This window comes from Panicum virgatum, chromosome 2K, assembly GCF_016808335.1.
Source record: "Panicum virgatum strain AP13 chromosome 2K, P.virgatum_v5, whole genome shotgun sequence".
NCBI classification, from domain to species: Eukaryota; Viridiplantae; Streptophyta; class Magnoliopsida; order Poales; family Poaceae; genus Panicum; species Panicum virgatum.
This window is the reverse complement of record NC_053137.1, coordinates 63,292,825-63,312,217: the sequence shown is the minus strand read 5'-3', so window position 1 is coordinate 63,312,217 and position 19,393 is coordinate 63,292,825. Positions and strand designations below refer to the sequence as shown.

The 19,393-nt window shown below is 49.8% G+C and overlaps 4 protein-coding genes and 1 long non-coding RNA gene across 5 annotated transcripts; 4 read left to right on the top strand and 1 right to left on the bottom strand.

The window, feature by feature from the left end:
- Positions 1–181: 181 nt before the first annotated feature.
- Positions 182–1,080, top strand: LOC120694037. The gene is made up of 2 exons (XR_005683304.1): positions 182–759; positions 854–1,080. It is a non-coding gene; the product is annotated as an uncharacterized LOC120694037 (long non-coding RNA).
- Positions 897–4,813, bottom strand: LOC120694025 (PLASMODESMATA CALLOSE-BINDING PROTEIN 3-like). Its single transcript, XM_039977211.1, has 4 exons — positions 4,371–4,813; positions 3,065–3,298; positions 2,121–2,154; positions 897–1,577 (listed from the first exon to the last, which is right to left on the bottom strand). Exons 1-4 carry the CDS (start codon positions 4,426–4,428, stop codon positions 1,322–1,324), a joined length of 582 nt encoding a protein of 193 aa, XP_039833145.1. The 5' UTR covers positions 4,429–4,813; the 3' UTR covers positions 897–1,321.
- Positions 4,814–10,971: 6,158 nt separating this feature from the next.
- Positions 10,972–15,222, top strand: LOC120694016 (ribosome biogenesis protein WDR12 homolog). The gene is made up of 14 exons (XM_039977203.1): positions 10,972–11,267; positions 11,354–11,454; positions 11,558–11,664; positions 12,419–12,454; positions 12,552–12,634; positions 12,765–12,832; positions 12,936–13,046; positions 13,144–13,278; positions 13,677–13,820; positions 14,174–14,282; positions 14,367–14,503; positions 14,592–14,627; positions 14,713–14,843; positions 14,937–15,222. Exons 1-13 carry the CDS (start codon positions 11,120–11,122, stop codon positions 14,803–14,805), a joined length of 1,308 nt encoding a protein of 435 aa, XP_039833137.1. The 5' UTR covers positions 10,972–11,119; the 3' UTR covers positions 14,806–14,843; positions 14,937–15,222.
- A 605-nt stretch (positions 15,223–15,827) lies between these two features.
- LOC120694009 (protein PELPK1-like) lies at positions 15,828–16,554 on the top strand. The gene has a single exon (XM_039977197.1). It carries the CDS (start codon positions 15,895–15,897, stop codon positions 16,225–16,227), a length of 333 nt encoding a protein of 110 aa, XP_039833131.1. The 5' UTR covers positions 15,828–15,894; the 3' UTR covers positions 16,228–16,554.
- Positions 16,555–17,845: 1,291 nt separating this feature from the next.
- LOC120694000 (protein PELPK1-like) lies at positions 17,846–18,517 on the top strand. Its single transcript, XM_039977194.1, has one exon. It carries the CDS (start codon positions 18,025–18,027, stop codon positions 18,346–18,348), a length of 324 nt encoding a protein of 107 aa, XP_039833128.1. The 5' UTR covers positions 17,846–18,024; the 3' UTR covers positions 18,349–18,517.
- Positions 18,518–19,393: the final 876 nt, after the last annotated feature.

Here is a 19,393-nt window from a genome sequence, read left to right as displayed (position 1 = left end):
AGCACGGAGACACCCCGATTCGCGCCGGGCAGCACATCAGCGTCCCCATGCCGCGCGCATGATTGCCTGCCTGCGCTTGCCGCGCCTGCTGGCTGGCTCCCCCCCCCCCCCCCCCCTCCTGCGCGCCATTACTACTAGTCCCCGTGCTCGCGGTAACTCGCCTCGCTCTACTGGCCCCCGTCGGGTGCGCGCCAATCATGCCGCTCGCTGCGCGACGCCATGCGCGCCTGCACGGATCCAGCGCCCAGGCCGGAAGAGGCGAGGGAGATCATCCATGGCGCATCGGGCCATCGCCAGTCGCCACGCCACGCCCGGCGGCCACACGATCGAGTGCGTCGCTTTGCGCAGCCGGGCAGCCTGACCGCGCTGCGCCATTCATCATCATGCCCCGTCACGCACGCAGCTCGGGTGGTTAGATCAGGCCTCGCTGGATCCGGGACGCCTCTCGTACGGCAAGCACTGCTCGGCCCGTCCCGGCCGTGGGATCGTCTGCGACTTGCAAGTTTGCAACTGCAAGTGTGTGCCTCCGCCTACTAGCCAGCATCTACCGCGAATCTGTGCTTTAAGCAAGGCAACAACAACTAACAAGGCGGTGACAGAGCAAGGGGGAACCCCACCCGAGCCGGACGAACCTGACGCGCCAAGCCACCTGACGGTAACATGTTCAACTTGCGTCGCCGCCATGTTCTGAACTTCTGGTAGCAAGGCCCAACGTCACCAACAATGGAAGCACCGTGCTTTCTTTCTCGAGACTACGGGGTAGGGTGGAGAGCTGTGAGCCTTTGTATCAAGAATCGATCGAAAAACATCATATGTCCTCACATGGTTCTAATCTAGTCTCAGTTTTTTGCAGGTTTAAGAGGCACAGCAGGACATGAGCCACCGACAGGGCGACAGGGGCGAACAGCTTGTTGACATGCAAGTGGATGAAAAGCACACCATGGCATTGTCCCAGCAGCATTTTCATTGCAACCAGCCTCGAGCTAACCTACTGGCTTCCCTACATTTACATGATTAATAACAGGAATGAAAGGTAGACAATCGTCCTTGCATGACAGAGACAGCCATCCTACCAAATTACAGAGTACGCAGAAGAACATGGTGTGGTCACAGAGAAACAAAACGACACCCCACCAATGAACCCCCATCGGCACCAAACACCAAGCAGCCGCTAGTGGAGTTTCGGACAGGATGCATTGGGTTTCTCTTCCTTTCTCCATGGATCATCAGAGCACTCCTGAAGCAAGCTTATCAAAAGGGTGGTGTGCTTTCTACTAGTAACTGGTAGTAGGAGTAGGGCCTTGTCTCTAGGGGTCAAATGTCATGCGAATGCGATGGCGGGGAGGAGCACGGTGAGGACAGCGACCAGATCAGCCCTTGGGAGCAAGCCCGCCGCTGCAGTGTCCATGCCGGCGCCGATGCCTGCTGGTCCTAACCCGAGCCCAGTGCCAGTGGTTCCAGTAGTACTGCCGGTTCCCATGCCAGTGCCGGTGGTGCCGGCACCGGGCGTGAAGGTTCCTGTTCCTGGGGTTCCTCCCATTGTGCCTCCAGTAGTCGGGGTCATTGTTCCAACAGCGCTGTATAAGGCAATGCTATTAGTTTTTTTTGGAAATATTGATTCAAGTGTATGCTGAATGGTCTGCAATCCCTAATACAATCATCTGGACAACGGATTAGCTATGTCTTTTATGTCGCTACCTGCTAATTGAACCTACTGATGCAGCAGTCAAACTGTTCATCATGCAGAATTGTAAAAAAATAAAGATCTCTAACATGGAACTATAGAAGCATAAAAAAGACATCAATGACCATGAAGTATAGTCCATACATCCAAACATATAATTGCAAATCTGGGAACGGATTCATGGTCTCGTTCGTAGGTATGCATGTTGAATGTTCCTGTAGTGCAACTGTGATGCCTAAATTCCAGTTTCTTATTCCAGAATTTACTACATTACAAAAGATCTGATTCAAGATGATGCATAGGTTTCATGGGGTGCCAGTTCCGAAAATGCACAATTTCGAAATATGAATGACTACTCAACCAGTCCGTAGTGGCAGTAGTAAGTAACTTCATGGATCATGGTATACAGTTAATTTAAGTGAAGTGCACAATGTACCTTGCACTTGTAGGGAAAGAGCAGCCAGAAGAACCTGAAAGTGATAGGACATAAAGGTCATATAAGATACAAGCAAGATTACGGTTGAGGTCTTCAAAAAAAAAAGAAGATTCCGATTGAGTGATAAAATGGCTAGTGCACCAGCCAGAAGAAAATTAAAGCAATAGAACATAAATAGCATGTAATGCACTGGAATCTTCATCATACTGCAATTTATTACCTTCCTTTTGCAGAAAGAAGAAAAAATAAATGCATTTTCATGCCAGCACACACCAAGAATATAAAGCGCCATGCAATAGCTTTGAGTTTTGCAAAAAAAAAAGGAGTCATCATTCGGAAAGTTTCTATTTTGCTATTTCAGTTAAGCTAGTTCACATCAACAGCCTAACCCAGTACCTGGACAGAACCTGATTCCCTGAAGCCTGGCCAATACACCAGGATAGCTTTTACTCGCACTAACTGATAACAAAATGATCAGATTCACGATCTTCCATGTAATTATTCACAAAGGTTTCTGCTAGCACGCACCAAACAAATAAAGCACAATGCAGCAGCTTCGGACTTGCAAAATTTTCCTGTGATTATTCACAAAGGTTTTTTTTAGCAAGTAGTGGCAGGTGCTCTGCCTTTTCATTTTATTCACAAAGGTTCGATTTTACTATTTTAGTTAAGCTAGTCACATCAATAGCCTAATCAGTACATGTACAGAACCTGATTCCCTGAAGCTTGGCCAATACACCAGGATAGCTTTCTCACACTAACTGATAACTAAATCAAATGTACCAAAATGATCAGATTCGCAACCTTCCATGGCAAAAGTTTAAGAGTTTAGGACTCGTTTCAACTTGCAACGCATGTCATGCAGATGATGCTACTATCAGACAATCACTACCAGTTGATAGTGAACCTGAACGCCAGGGCAATCTAAACGTGAGGGCCATTACTTGGGTCGCTGGTGGTGAGGGTGGCGGTGCCGGTGAAGTCGCAGGTGGCGCCCTTGGCCTTGTTGTTCTGGTAGTAGCTGTTGGCCGCCCAGGAGCAGTGCGCGGGGACGTTGTTGGGGTTGTAGCACGGCCCGTTCTCATGGATGGAGTTGCAGTCCGCCCCCGCGCCGCAGGCGTAGTCGATGGTCTTCTGCAGCGAGGCCTGCGGCGCATCCTGCCTGCACACGCACCATTCTGCACAACAACATGGTAAAAAAAAAGGAATTACTAGAGATTACATGAAAGCTTTGGGCATTTCAGGATGGATGACCAGCAGAGCAGGCCAGGGGAATGTGACGAAAGGCAGCAGCAGATGGAGTGGGGTTTGCAAACAAAGAAAGGAAGAAGAGCACGCCACTTTTGCAACGGAAATCTTAGGTTTGTTTGGATGGAGCGCAATTTTTTTTTGAAGTACTAAATAAAATAAAGTCTATTTACAAAACTTTTTGCACAGATGGTTGTAAATCGCGAGACGAATATAATAATGCTAATTAATTCATGATTAATTCATAATTAGCGAATGATTACTATAGCATCACTGTTTTAGATTTGTCTCGCGATTTACAGTCTATCCATACAAAAAATTCTGTAAATATACTTTATTTAGTACTTCATACATATGTCGAAATATTCGATGTGATATTTTTTTTGTGTTTTCGAGATTTACGGGTTATAATCTAAACAGGGCTTTAGTTTTGGGCTGCTGCATGTTAAACAAAAGCAGCAAAGGGGGAGGAACCGAAGCACTTTTGGGGACGAGTGCAATCTGCATGAGAAGAAATTTCTCCTCTTCCCTGCTCTGTTCTTGAACGAATCTCTTCGAAACCGAAGGGAAGGAACGCTGGAATGGGATGCAGCGGATGATTACCGCAGCTAGAAAAATGTAATGGAAAGGAATCTAGAAAGAAGTCCATGGTAAAAAAAAAGTACATCTCAGGTACAGCAACTGGTTCGTCCACAAAACCAAGAAAAAATGTGAAAACTTTTTTGTTGTTTCAAAAACAATAATACACGGCAACAAGCGGAAGAACCAGAACTGGGGAGGTCCCACATTTTAGAACACAGGGAACAGCAGAAAGAAGAACTTGAGGTAATTCGGGCGAATATAACCAGCGAGAACCCCCTCAGGTTTGAGGTTTCCACACAACAAGCTCCCCAAACAAAGAGAAAAGAAGCGTCCGCAGCTGCCACTGTGGAAGTCAAAGCTTACAAAATCTGAGAGAAGACAGAAGATGGGAGAAAGGTTAGAAAACGAAAGGGGGCTCACGTGACGCGGCGAGGGTGGAGGAGAGCAGAAGCAGCACCGCCACCACCAGCGCCTTCATGGTTCCGCCGCTACCGAAGATCACCCAAGGAACTCCAGGGAGGGAGGGAGAGATGGGGCACCTGCGCTCGGCTCACCTCAGCTGCTTGCTCGTTCCTCTTCTAGAGAGAGAGAGGAGAAGAAGAAGAAGAAGAAGAAGAAGAAGAGATGCGAGCAGAGTGTGGGAGAGGAGTGTGTGTCTGTGCAGTGGCAGCGGCTGGCGGGGTCACTCCGTGTCAGGACAAGAGCGGCGGTAGGAGGAGCACGCGTGCTTCCGCTTGGGTGCATTTGATCTGGCACGGGCGCCTACCGATTCCAATTTTATTTCCGCGTCGTCGCCGTCCTCGTTTGGCTACGCGCATCGGCGACGGTTACGACCTCTCTCGGAGACTGCGCTCGCGGCCTCGCACCCACCATCACCACCGCTGCTGCTTTGCGGGCTTTTGCAGGCTCCCGTTCCCTCCTGCCCACCGCAGCAAAAATGCCGCCGCCAGCGTATTTCGTGTGGAATTTCCTCTCCTGGCGCCACCCCGCTTTTGGTGCGTGCAAAAAAGATTTGATTCTCGGCGCAGGATTTTACTTATATGCTTTTCTCCGGGGAATTTGAATTTTCGAAATGGATGGTGAGTGGAGATGTAGAATCTGGTTTAGCGTCTTCACTCTTCAGGATGGTAGAGGTCATCACTGCATTTGTCGGTATTTCCTTTTTGGTTTTTCTTGAGGAGTTGATTGCGGAGTAACGGCTAACGGGGCTGAAATAAATTGGTTATTGATGGAGGCTGAGAATCCGTGGGTGTATTGATGCTCGTAAAAATTCAGATGCGCCTTGCGGCCTGCATTTCGTTCTCTCTGGATGTTCACGGAGACATTCTTTCTGACGAACGAAGCCGTGTGCTGCTCTATGCATGTGCTGTACTAGTACACAGTTGGGACGGTCTCACCAAACATCTTAAACGGTAGGGTATGGCAGAGGAGATGGATTTACCACTGATGAGCCGATGGACACGAGAAACTATGGCCGTGTTTAGTTCCGTTGCAAAAAAATTTCAAATGAATCTTACTAATTTGAAATAATAAATATGATTAATAAATCGCGAGACGAATCTAATGATGCTAATCAATCTATGATTAATCAGTAATTAGCGGATGGTTACTGTAGCATCGCTGTTGCAAATCATGAATTAAATATGCTCATTAGATTCGTCTCGCGATTTACAGCCCATCTATGCAAAAAAAAATTGTAAATAGACTTCATTTAGTACCCCATGCATGTGTCGAAACATTCGATGTGACTTTTTTTTTGTGTTTGTGGGGTCGGATCTAAACAGGGCCACCGTACGATTGACGGGGGACATTATTTTTTGTGGGTGGGTTAGTGGCGCCGATACTGCCGGAGCCAAACGGACGGAGAGTCGGGGACGGACAGTCCACTCCACTCCACACTGGTGTGAGTGTGTGTCTGTGTGGCCGGACTGGCCGTAGCCCACACAGTGAGTTTGGACAGCGTGCGCTCACCTCACTGGTCAGATCACACTCGGTTGGCTGGTACTCCTAGTCGGCAGGGGCGTGCCCGGCCGCATGGTTCCCAATTTTGCATTATAAATTTGAAATTTGATTAAATTTTTATATAAATTAATATGGTTGGCCTTCTCTAATAATGAAAAAATAAATTTCTGCCTCCGCCCTGCTAGTCGGACGGCGCTGCGCTCACCTGCGGCCGCCCTTTGGACTCTCTCCATCGTCCGCGGCCATAGGCAGGTGCTATCCGCAGCTCGTGGTCGACCCCTTTGACCCACCCCAGCGCGGCCCAGATTCTCCAACTCCAATCGCCGTGCGACCGGCGGCCTGCGCGAATGGACGGGAATATATGCCGCCGCCGTCAAGTGGGGTGCGAATCATTTCGCGCCACCACAGACGAGCGAGCGAGCGATCGCGTTTTGTTTTCGGAAGGGATGCACACCTGACTCGGGGCATTTTCCTAGTGCGATGCGGCTCGGCTGCTTGTGCAGTTCGTACTAGTAGAACGTAGTATTTTACCAGTTCGCTGATCCCATCGGGCTGGTGCCGCTTGACGCAGAAGCTGCACGCACTTGTGTGCAGGGGTGAGTTGACTGGGTGACCATGTGCGACCATGGTGTCTACTACTACGGAGTAGCGTGCACGTGCGGCGGGAACAAACTGACTGCCTCGGGCAGAACGGCTGACTGACCCTGCCAGAGTTCAAGGATTAGGAGAATCAATCAAATCAGCTCAACGGTATATTGGCCATGTTTGGATGGTGGGGTAAAGGAGTAAAAGAGGTAAATTTGTCTTCCATTTACCCCTAAAAATCCAAACATGTAGGGTAAATGTGCCCCTTTACCCATTTGCTCTCTCTTTACCCTTTACCTCTTAGAGTGTGTCAAATTGGGGTAAAATTAGAAATATGAGAGGCATTGATTGCTATTTTCAACTATTTTTATCCTCATTTTACCTCTAAATCCAAACATCCCATGGGCTAAATTAGTTAGAGGCAAATGTGAGGTGTAAAACATTTATCTTTGGGTAAATCTTTACCCCTAAAATCCAAACAGGGCCATTGGCAAGTTCCGTGCGCGCCCGGATCGTACAAGAGTCAAAAGGGAGGTTGTCCGCAGCCGCCGTGACATTGGCATGGCTGCGGGGATTCAGATCCTCTGTAGTCCGACGCCGCGACTTCGCTCTGCAGTCAGGCTGATCCACTGTCCACCCGCGATCCTACGACACCTCCCAATGGCTCGCGAGCGGATGGTCCTGCCCAACGCTGGCTCGATTCTCGGCTACCTGATGCTCGGCTCGCTCGTGTTTTTGGGAGACAGAGCAAGGAGAGGTGGCCTGGCCAGCAACCTCGCCATAGCCATGGGCCCGCGCGTGGCAGCTCCGTTCCCGCCAGCACTAGGCCAGGCTGCAGCGCGGCGAGGTGGGCATGTGGCCGGCGTGCTCGGTAGGGGCCAGCGCGCCCGGTAGAACGACGTAGGGGCGGCGCGAGACCTACGCGGCGGCGGTCTGGTGCCGGCGGAGCCGGAAACGAAGGGGAAAAGGGCCGAGGAGATGCGCGTGCTCGCCGGGGTTCCGTTTTCGCGGTAGGTGGACGAGGAGGAGGGCCGGAGAGGGGTCGTTGGTATAGGGGCGCAGCTCGGGCGGTACAGGGAGGTTGGCGGCTTGGGAATCCTCGATTCCCGGCGAGGCAGCTAGCGGAGCTCGGATATGAGGGGTTGGGGAGGGAGCTAGGGACGTGTGCGAGCTTTGGATGCGGTGGATTTGTAGTCCATGGTGGGAATAGAGAGAATTTCGTCAGAGAAGATGATATGCTCGGGCTCCGCTGCCGCCGCCGCCGCGCCAGCAGGCTCCTGAGCATGCGCAGGTAAGTGAACGGTGAAAGCCGCCAGACCCGCGCCAGGTGTCGTCACTGCCACCTGCGAGAAGGCTGCCTCGTCGTACCGCTCCAGCGCGCTCTCCCGGACCGCTCCATGCCCGCGGAGGCAGGCGAAGGGATGGTCCATGTGCTCGAGCCGAGCCAGCGTCGAACACGAGCCGTGATCGAGCCAGCATCTGGCAGGAGAACTGCACGAACGAGCCATCATCGTAGGATCGCGGGTGGACAGCCAGATTTGCGTGACTGCAGAGCACAGTCGCGGCGCCCGACTGCAGAGGATCTGAATCCGGCTGCGGTCGCCACCGGTGCGTGTGCGTGTTCGACGGTATTTTGTGCATGCATGTTCCTCAAGCTAAACAAGAGGAGCGTGCGTACGCTGTTTAAGAGGAGCAAGCAATATTAACATGCAAAGAAGCCAGAGCATATGCTAGTTGCACGAACGTGTCCTCTTCCTGTTCTTTTCAGAGGTTGCACAAATAAATTTGGCTAATGCATGTACGCAACTTGTGAGTTGTGATCAGCATGGCCGCGGTTAATGGGCTGGATTTGTTAAGCTTCAAGTACTGGGCTGATCAGTAAAGAATTAACACTAATTAATCTGGTACATGTGGACTTCTACGTAACCCATGCACGGCCCATGCAAGCCTCATGTGGTGAATACGAGTAGGCCTCCACGAATCGCCTTCTGGAAGCTTCGGCATGCACAACCACGTGCGCCCACCGCCTGTGGATGAGAACGAGTTTTCAAATTTCGAATTGGCAGCCGTGCGGCGTGAGACCGATCCTTGCGCTTCGCTCGGACGCCGGCTCGCTCGGTAACAGATCAGAGGCGGCGCACGGCTCGACGCTCCACTCCTGGCCCCTGCCTCCAGCCTATAAAAAGAGACCCCTCAGTCTCTCACGAGAGGAGGAGACACCCACATCCATCTACACCACGCCGCCCGACTGCGCACGACCACCATCGTCACCACGCTCTGCACTGCGCCAGTCCGCCGGCCGGAGTTCGTGATCAATGACGACGACTGCCGTGAGGCCATCTCCATCACGAACACGACGCCGGCGAGCGAGTCCGCGGCCTGCGGCGGAGTTCCGGCCTCGGCTTCACGACACCACGCAAGACACCACGCAACTGACGTCGTCGCCGTCGAACACTTCGGCGTCGACTCCATGGCTCCCATCCTTCTCGCCGGTAACTCTGGTTGAGATCGATCTATCTTATTTGTTTTATTCTTGTTCTTGCATGTTTCCTTTCAGCACGCATGCATGAAGGAGTTCTGCACATCATCGTGGGCATCTCATGGTCTCCATGAAGGAGATTGTCGCTCCTCGCAGTGAGCAGCCTGCCACGTCGCCGACCGCCACTGAGATCGCCGTCGCCGTATCGCCGCCGCGGCTCGCCGTTGTGCAGCGAATCGCTGCCGGAGCTCGTCCATGAACAGCCCGCCTCGTCGCCGGCCGCCGAGATCATCACCGTCTCGCCGCCACGGATCGCTGCTGTCCAACTCGCCGCCATGCAGCCGGTCATTGGAGCTCGTCGTCTCTGAACAGCTCATGTCACCGAGATACATCTGTCCAGGAAAGGCCACGATGCCCTGCATGCATCAAGTCAAGAGTTGTTCCTGTACAAGTTTAGAAGCCACCAGATTGGATCAACGTGAACATGTGCTGCCTCCTCATCCTCGACGTTCACGGAGAGAGGAGTGATGCCGATGTGTTCTGTCTTCGATCGGGCTGCAATCGCCTAGACCCCGTGTCTGTGTCGCGGGTTGCGTTCCGGCCGGATTTGCGCCTGTCAAGTCCCTACGATGATTATTGAAGATACTTCTATTTTGCTACGCTATCTGACATCCAACTGATCGAACTGAGCACCACCATGCACTACATCAACGACTCTTGCCGTACTTGCTGTTCGTGACCGACGAGGCCGAACGGCACGGGCGGCCGCCATCGACGTTTCGACTACGTTACCATCGGCCCATGGACCGACGAGGCCATGATAATGCCGGCGCCTGCATTCATCCATCATCATCATCATGCATGGAGGACGCAAAGTGAAGATCGAAGAAGACGACCATTGCAGCTTAATCGGAGGTGTTCTGCGACTATCTCGCAGATGTAATTAACTAGGAGCCTTCCGAGGCCCTAGAAACCAGAAGACCACATCGCCCATGTTCGATCTGCCCCACGGCAGGCTATGGAGCGCCCATATATATAAGAAACTTGTATTTGTATTGTTGGAAAATATGAATAAAATATGTGTTCATAATTTGTTCTTTGTCTATTTATTTTTGTGTAATTAGTACACTGGCACGCCCGCAATTTATTTTCCCCCGCGTGTAGAGGAAACCCCTTGGTATTTTTCTCCCCAAACAGTGCGTCTGCCTGAGTGCCTGACCAAACTTTCGCTGCTCATTACTGAATCCAATTCTTCAAGCCGGAATCCATGCCCGCGCCTGGCAGAGAAGGAAAACGCAGTCTGGTCGAGGAGGTTGGGCTGGGCGCTGGGCCAACTGATATGTTTTTCATGATCGGGGTGCGGTTCATGCATGGCTGTAGTAAGGGGGCAGGTTAGGTTGGGCTCGGCCCATCTCTGAGGCCGCGGAAATGTATATTTATGCGAGGGAAAAGAGGGCATGAATTTCTTTGAGATAGTTCAACCAACTTAAAGTTGTATATTTAACTCATAGACAGTTTTTTTTGCGAGGAAAAGAGACTTTATTACCCAGAGAGAGAATTACAGATTTTTGTCATTTTGACAAGAAATTTAGGGCTCAAGCCTACCGAGTACCGACGGCTGAGAACATCTTCCTTCAAAAAAGAAAAACCGAACATCTCTCACAGCAAGAGAAAAAGAGGGTAAAAAGAAAATAGAGAAGATGCTAACGCACCGGTGATGGACGACATGGGAAAAAAATCCGTCAAAACAAACTTTGAAACTGACAAAAAAAATTGTTTAAAACTGTCCAAGGAATGAAAACAAATGATTTTGATAGATTGAGTGCCAAAGTATCCAGGTTTAGAGTTTGGAACTATAAATCGGACTTCGGCGATATTTAGAAAGTCAATCAAAAAATTTAATTAAAAAGAACATAAGTACTCGTCAGAAGATAAATAAAAAGTCGGCAAAGGGGCGTATAAAAAAAAGGGTACTCCCCGTCGTCTGCCTGAAACTGGGGCCAGCATCTCTGAAACCCTAACCGAGTAAACCCCAAGTTCGAACTCCCAACAACAAAACCCTTCCCCGACCCTTCCCGCCGCCGCCACGCCGACGACCACCACCTCAACGCCGAACGCCGTCCTCCCGTCCGCCGCCGCAGCCATGGACGCTGACCCCTCGCGCCAGGTGCGCGTGCGCTTCGTTACCAAGCTGCCGCCCCCACTGCGGGCGACGCCCGCCGCCATCGCCGTCCCCGCCGACCTCTCCCGCATGGGCCTCTCCGAGATCGTCAACAGCCTCCTCGCCGCCGGTGAGCACCCCACGGCCGATTCCCAGCCATCCATAGAGCTGTACGAGCCACGGATTTCTAACCCTTCACTCGCTCCTGATGCGCAGCCGAACCGGACCACAAGGCGCAGCCCTTCGACTTCCTCGTGGACGGCGAGCTCGTGCGGCTGCCGCTCCAGCAGTTCCTCCTCGCCAAGGGCATCTCGGCGGTACGATTTTTGCTGCTTTACGCTTGTTTTTTTTTCCTCCCGGAGGAGTTGCTGTGTCAGGATGTGGTTGTAAATTGTGCGAGGATTGGGTGATGTTTTGCAGGAGAGGGTGCTTGAGCTAGAGTATGTGAAAGCTGTGGCGCCAAGGAAGCAGGAGGAACCCTGCCCCCATGATGACTGGGTTAGTGCGGTCGATGGGTCAAACCCGAGGTATGGTTTATGCCTTGTTGCTTGCGCGCAACCTGATATCTGTGGAAATAACTTATCTGGATTGGAATGCCTTTTTTTTTGTTGCTATTCGTCTAAACATGTGTATTGTCTGGATGACCCGGGTTTTAATTCTGAATTTGATCGATGTGCCTTAGTTTTGTAGGAGATTAATTGGTGCAGAAACTTGATCATATAGGGTTTTAGTTCAGCTGGTTTCTGAAAAGAATCAGATGACTCTGCTTGCACAGATATCTCTCTGAATACTTATCTTGACTATGCTGGCATTTGTGCACTTCAGCTCAATTTTGCTCGCAGCTTGCTGTTCCTGTTTTGCTGTTGCTCCTTTCACGTACTTGGGTAGTGTTGACACAACTAGGAGTACAGTTGGAATAAAAATCACAGGATGACAAATGTACCATGTTAAGATTATCTCCCTTTCTACATACAAAATTCATTTGTCTCCTATACCACCCATCTTTAATCATAGTAACCAATCACCAATTAACATAGACATTGGTTTGTAAAATATAGCACGGACCAGATTATCTAGGAGAACTTTATGAAGATTAGGTTAATAATCAAATAGAACACTTCTCCACCTCCATAATATCACATCAGAGGAAGCTATATGCAGTGATGAATTTGATAATTTCTGTTGTTAAAATGAACATTTTGCATCTTGAATCTTTATCTGAAGTTTATTTTCACGTGGTTTGTATTACTACTAAACTACTTGTTGTTTGGCACTTGGCAGATTCATATTAACAGGATGCTACGATGGTCTTGCAAGGTATGTATAGCCCAAAACACAATCTTTTATTTAACTCTGGTAGATTTATTACAAGTTTGTGGATCGTTGCATACCTTACCCTTCGATTTTTATATAGATTATGGAAAGATGCTGCAATATGTACACAAATTTTGGAGGGACACAGCGATGCAATTACTTCTACCAGGTTCATCAATAAAGGTCAGCATGCTTGAAATAACAACTTTTCCTCATTATGTTACAAAAGGCATCCTTTCAAAAACTATTTCTGCTTCATTGTCGCATTTTCATATTATTTTATAAGTGACTGGCATGAATCATGTTATTGCAGGAGTTGAAACTGAGGGCAGTCTGCATGTAGTGACTGGCTCAAAGGATAGGTCATTGCGGCTATACAAGGTAAAGAATCTACTTTTTTTTTTAATATTTTATAAGCCGAAATCTTGCTTGACCCATTATAATATTTTTCTTATATCTTTCATTATGCCTTGGACTACTGAAGTGTGATACATCAGTCAGTATGGACTACCCAAAGCGGGTCGGGGCTTACAAAATTCTTCGTGGGCATACATCATCAGTTCAAAGTATCGCTGTAGACCCTTCAAGTGACATGGTAATAATCACTCATTCTGGTCTTTCACATCAATGTTTAGTGCTATTTTTACTTACTGTATCCATGTTTCCTTCTGACCTCTTCTTTCGGTACCTAGCTCTGTTCTGGTTCCTGGGATAGCACCGTCAAGCTGTGGGCTGTTGAAGGATCTGAAGAAGATGGCGATGCTGTTTCATTGAAGAAGAGAAGGATGAATTCTGACTCATCTGGACCTGAAGAGTCCCAGTTAGAGGTACTAGCTACATTCTACTCTGAATTCATGGACCTTCGAGTGAGTTAGGGAGATATGTATTTTCACAGCTTATTTGATATTTATTGGTTTGTCCTTGAGGTGCTGACCTGTAAAGTATAGGGATACTCAGCTACAAAACAATGATTTGTGTTCATGATCTACCCTACTCTTGACCTTTCCATACTGCTGTTTTACGATTAGATGAATTCGTTTCAGTTATTGGGTTTGGGTCGGCTAATGGTTTTCAGAACCTATATATGTATTTAATGTACATCAGCTACCAAGTTTTTGAGAGAGAAGGATGTTGCTTAATGTTAGTAGGTTTTTTCCCCCCTTTCCAGTCATGAATTCATGATACACCCCACTCATCTGACAGTTTGGATCCTGTTGTAATCCAGGGTTTAGCCACTTCAACGTTTCTGGGACATAAACAATGTGTTACTGCTGTTACCTGGCCTGGTCAACAAACGATATATTCAGCATCTTGGGATCATTCTGTTCGGCAGTGGGATGTCCAAACAGTGAAAGAAACATGGAATATGGTATGTACAGTTTCTTTATATTCCAAATTATGTAGTTAACTCTATATAACTGGTTTCCATATGTGACTCCTGATGATTTTCCCTCACTTAAATTGATCTCTGTGTTGCAAAGGGGGTGTATGGACAGTGTTCTGTTTTCTGCTAGCATAACAGTTAGAAGAAAACTATTTGCATATGCAAATTGACCAGCATCTCCACTTTTAGTGATGATTTTCTCCTGTGTTTTCCCGAAAAATGGAAGTCTCAACTTAGTTCTTGATTTTTAAATGTTGCAAATTCATATTATAACTACCTTGTTCTGTTTCATAACAAAATCCGTCTTATTTAACTTTTACACCTGAACCTTTTCACAGTTTTGTGGGAAGGCCTTGAATTGCTTGGACTGTGGCGGTGAGGGCTCTTCATTGATTGCTGCTGGAGGCTCTGACCCCGTCCTGAGGGTATGGGACCCTCGCAAACCTGGTAAACATATTATGACTGCAATTATTAGTTATCTTTCTTGGACCATATTCTAACTAGCTGATGTGTTTCCCTCCTTCAAAACAGGAACATTAGCTCCTGTTTTTCAGTTCTCCTCACACTCAAGCTGGATCACTGCCTGTAAATGGCATCCAAGCTCCTGGTTCCATCTGGTATCATCTTCATTTGATGGGAAAGTCATGTTGTGGGATCTAAGAACAGCAGTATGATTCTAATAATCTCGTTATTTACATCATTTGCTCCTTAAATCATTGCATGAAATTGTCACTAATGATATTGCTCCTGTTGTAGTGGCCACTGGCTTCCGTGGACTCGCACAAAGATAAGGTATTCTTTTGTGCGGTGTTTCTTTTTCCATATTTCAGGGAATGGGGAAAAGAATGAGTTGCTTAGCTAACTTTGGCTATTACAGGTTTTATGTGCCGATTGGTGGAAAGGGGAAAGTGTGATCAGTGGTGGAGCTGATTCCAAGCTATGTATCGCATCTGGTGTTGAAATTGTGTGAATGTTTTTTGTCGTGCTTCTTGAGTCCATGCTATTGAGGTTCGGGTGTTTCTTAAGCAATGTTGTTTTAAATGGTTCATTTTATTTATTTCCTGCTGTATACTTATGCTTTGCTCTTGTGAAACCATTTAGGTGCAATGTGAAACAATGTATGGTCGACAAGCCATACCTAAAAGCCAAACAATGTCAATTATGGTTGGGAACATATGCAACCCTTCAGTCAGATCAAGATACAGCACAGGGCTTGGCATTTGTGTATGCACTTATGCATGAGTATGCATAAGTAAGATCCATAGTAATGGATCACTGCATTTTGCTCTTCAACTTTTTTGTTTGTTACTTGGTGAAATTGGCACCAGAATTATTGAATTATCCCAAGATGATGAATTATAAATCAGTTGATTGTTGGCTGGTTTCATGGCTTTGAATGTGATGAACGTTATTCGTGTGCAGCCCCCCCCCCCCCCTGTCGGAGTAACTTGTCAGCTGAAGTGTAACTGAATTGATATAGACCGTAACTTGGATCATGTGGTGCTGTGTTTGTTAAATGGCATTCCTCGTGTTTGATAAACAAGCAAAACTTAATACATGAAAGGAAAAAAAAGGGACAATAGAGCCATACGAATAATCTCCCACGTCCAGGATAGAGACATGACTGCCTTCCAGTTTCAGTATTATTAGCTGAAATCGGATTTGGCAATTCTTTTAAAAATACACAAACGGGCAAAAGATCAGCCTATTATATTTAATGCTAACAAGAAATGATTCTGGGCGAACTGTCCAGTACTGAGTTGGTGCTCCGTGTAGACATGCCGTTTCCAGAATCCTGTTAACTGGTGGCCTAACAGCAGTTTTCTGAACCAAATCGTTCGGCTAACCAACTCTGTAGAAGCCCGCAGGGCGCCGATGACCAACCAATTGGCCACTCCGGCAGCTATGCTGCGAGCCTGCCACACGCGCGACGCTGCACGAGCAAAGCAAACCCAATGGGCTATACCTATAAGTACAGCGTGGCTCCTCACATTATCATCCATCCCCACAGGCCACAGATCAAACACCTAGCTCAAACTCTGATCACGAGTCATCGAGTATGGCCTCGAGAACCACCGCCGTGACCTCCCTCGCGCTCCTCGCGCTGCTCCTCTCGTGCGCCGTCACGACGAGCAGCGCGGCGCGGAGGCTGGAGGAAGAAGCGGCGCCCAAGGAGGCGGAGCCGGAGTTCCCGCCGCACCTGACCGTGCCGGTGCCGGAGCACGAGCTGCCCCCGCTGCCCAAGGTCGAGCTGCCGCCGCTCCCGGAGGCGCACCTGCCGCCCAAGCCGGAGCTGCCGCCGCTCCCGAAGGTCGAGCTGCCGCCCAAGCCCGAGCTGCCCGCCATTCCCGAGTTCCACTTCCCGGAGCCGGAGGCGGCTAATAAGCCATGATGATGCAGCACGATCACTCGATCGAACAGGGCTGCGCCTGCACCCTAGAGCATTTATGCCCCCCACCCATCACTAGCTACTCCGCTGGTTTGTGGTGTCGTGAAGTGTCACTCGTGGCGTGTCCCCTAGCTCGTGCGCACCTGTACTGCATGGTGTGTTGCCTTGCCCCATGTGTGTTCTTGCATCGGTTCTTGTTTCCTTGCGTGGTTTCCATTTCTCTAAGCGCGTACTCTTCGTGTATATAAAATATAGCTTTGTTGATTACATGTACATCATGGATTCACGCCTACAAATAAATAAATAAATAATTTGATTTGCAGAAAACAACATCATGTGCCGTACGTGTGTGTGTTTATCATTGTAACTATCCAACATCATGTGCAAAGTTACAGGTATTATCATTTTGGATCAGAGATCGATTAGCTTTAGTTGTTTCCTGGAGAAGAGGGGAAACCCTGAATACCTGATCGCAATAGACTTCCTTCGTACACGCTCACGGGAAAATAATCTTCCAGAAAGGCCAGATCTTGCCATGTCCCTATTATAGGACACATGATCTCTCAGGGCCCACTGGCGGAGCTTGAACTCGAATTTCAAACAAATGAGAGGGGCCACTCTTTTACTACAGTAATGAACAATATCTATTTTACTATTCACGTAGTGAGAATTTTCATTGGCCAGGGGGGCAAAGCCCCCCTTGGCCCCAATGAAGCTCCGCCCTTGTCAGGGCCCGCGCCTTTCTAAACCACACTAGTACAGTATCCTCCCGTCATCTAACACGGCCAATGGATACGGAAGACTAGATAAAAAGGCCAGGCACTTCGACTGGGAAGCGTATTGTATGAAGTATCGTTTGGTCCAGGACCCCTTGCTCATCTTAACCTGCAGCTGCAGGAACCATAAATCCATTGAGCGGTATCGGTCTTCGAGATGGATCATGGCCAAGCAGCCATGCAACTTGGATTTCATACTGGGAGAGGCCTCCAGTTCCGGAGTCAGCAACTGTGCCTTTACATGATCAGACCCAGGAATCCACGGATGATGATTTTGATCGATGACAGCTTTTTCCTGGGATATCTACAAGACCCAGTTTCTTTCTTTCTTTTTTTCTTTTCTTGAAACGAGGCTACGCCCATTGCCCAATTCCATACCAGAGAAACGGAAACAAGGTCCAGTTTCTTGCCGTGCGCTCTGTAGTCGTGCTGCACCATACATCGTGCACGATCAGTTTTGCCGTATGGTGAATTCGTGATACTGAATCCCTAATGTGCTCGATTCATCAGACACCACCAGATTGAACACATGAAAGACAAAAGAGAGCGTTGGCCATCTTTCAGGAGTTCAGGACCGAGACATGCCAGCTCCTCTGTTCTCTAATACGGCTCAGATTAGCTGGGTTCTGAACTCAGTGCCCTGCCCATGCAGCTGTACCGTACGTCCGTACCCTCCTCCTACAGAGTTGGTGCTCCGGCAGACATGCTGTTTCCTCTGAACCGGTGGCCTAACAACCGTGCGAGTGCGAGCTCCGTGCTCGTACATGTCCCCGCGCACGACATGCATAGTGCACTCACCAGGCAGGGGCAGGTGCCATCCTTTCTCAACCAAATCGCCCGGCGAGCCTTGCAGATGACCAACCCAAGTCCTCGAGCGCCGGGCGCAGCTGCGACACGCGCAACGCGTCTGCGAGCGATGGGCCTATAAGAACCGCGTCGCTCGTCGCCTCCTCCATCGATCTCCTGCTGTGTTCTCGCACATCCAAGCTACAGCTCACAAGTCGCACGAGCTTCCCGGTCCAGTATGGCATCGAGAGCCAGCGCCTCTACTGCCCTCGTACTCCTCGCGCTGCTGCTCTCGTGCGCCGCCATGAGCGGCGCGGCGCGGAGGCTGGAGGAGGAGGAGGAGGCGCCCAAGGAGGAAGAGGAGTTCCCGCCGCACCTGCCCGTGCCGGAGCTGCCGATTCCGAAGCACGAGCTGCCTCCGTTCCCGGAGGTGCACCTGCCGCCGTTCCCCGAGGTCGACCTGCCGCCGAAGCCCGAGCTGCCGGAGGTGGAGCTGCCGCCGAAGCCCGAGATCCCCGCCGTTCCCGAGTTCCACTTCCCAGAGCCTGAGGCTAAGCCATGATTGCAAAATTCGGCTGCGTATTGGTCATGTGTGTCAGTGTGTGTGCCAATTCTGTCCGTGTGTACTTGCTACTTGTGATGTCCCATGTACTGATGCCATGATGCGTGGTGAGAGTCCTTGTGTGTTTATCAATAAAAGGCTCGTCGATGTTTTTTCTTCGATAACCAAATTCGTCGAGAAGTTCAGTTTCTTCGTAAGCTTTTCTGCAATTTGGGCAATCTGCAAAGGCCTCAGGTTGTCGAGAAAGGAGTTGTCGAGGAATGAGAGGGCGGCTTCTGTTCTTTTTACCGCATGGGCCCAGATACCACTCCCATGGGCCATAACGCAGCCATCCCTGGGCCCAACTGTTAAGAAGGCCCTGCGCATGACAGTCCTCGTCGTTTGGGCTTGCTTTTATCTTTGTGCAAACATTCAAGTTATAACTTTGTGCAAGAAATTCTCAACTTTCTACTCAATTTCACTAGGGAGAAAATTCCATTGTTTAGTGAAGTGATATTACGCCTATGTAGGACAGTACCATGGATCGTTACTACGCCTATGTAGGACAGTACCCATTCCCTACGCCTTCACCAAACTGATCCGGCCGCTCAGGATCTGGATCTCACGGGTGTCGGAGGCGCTGCCACTCATCTCCGATCCATGCGCACTCGCCCCCCAAGGCAAGAACGTCGTGTCCGTCCAAATCATCTCCGCCTCAACGACTCTTGAGCTCGGCCAGCAGCCGGCCGCGCCCAAGGCCACGGCAGCGGCGGCGTTGGCGCGTCGGAATCCCACGGCCACGGCCTACCTCACCGCCGCGTGACCCACCTCTTACTCTTCTCCCCACGCCGCGCGAGTCTCCCCGCGCACCTCATGCTACCGCGACCCGTGCCGCCCGCCGCCGCGCGCCGGGCCGCCGTACGGCGCCCGTCGCTTTCCGTTCCGGCGGGCGAGGGGGCTTGATCAGTTCGGCGCCGGGTAGGCGCGCCCGCGGTTCGCATCGTCACGTCGTGCAGGGGCGGCAAGCAACCCACCCCTGGCGTACGCCGATGTGGCGACCTGACCT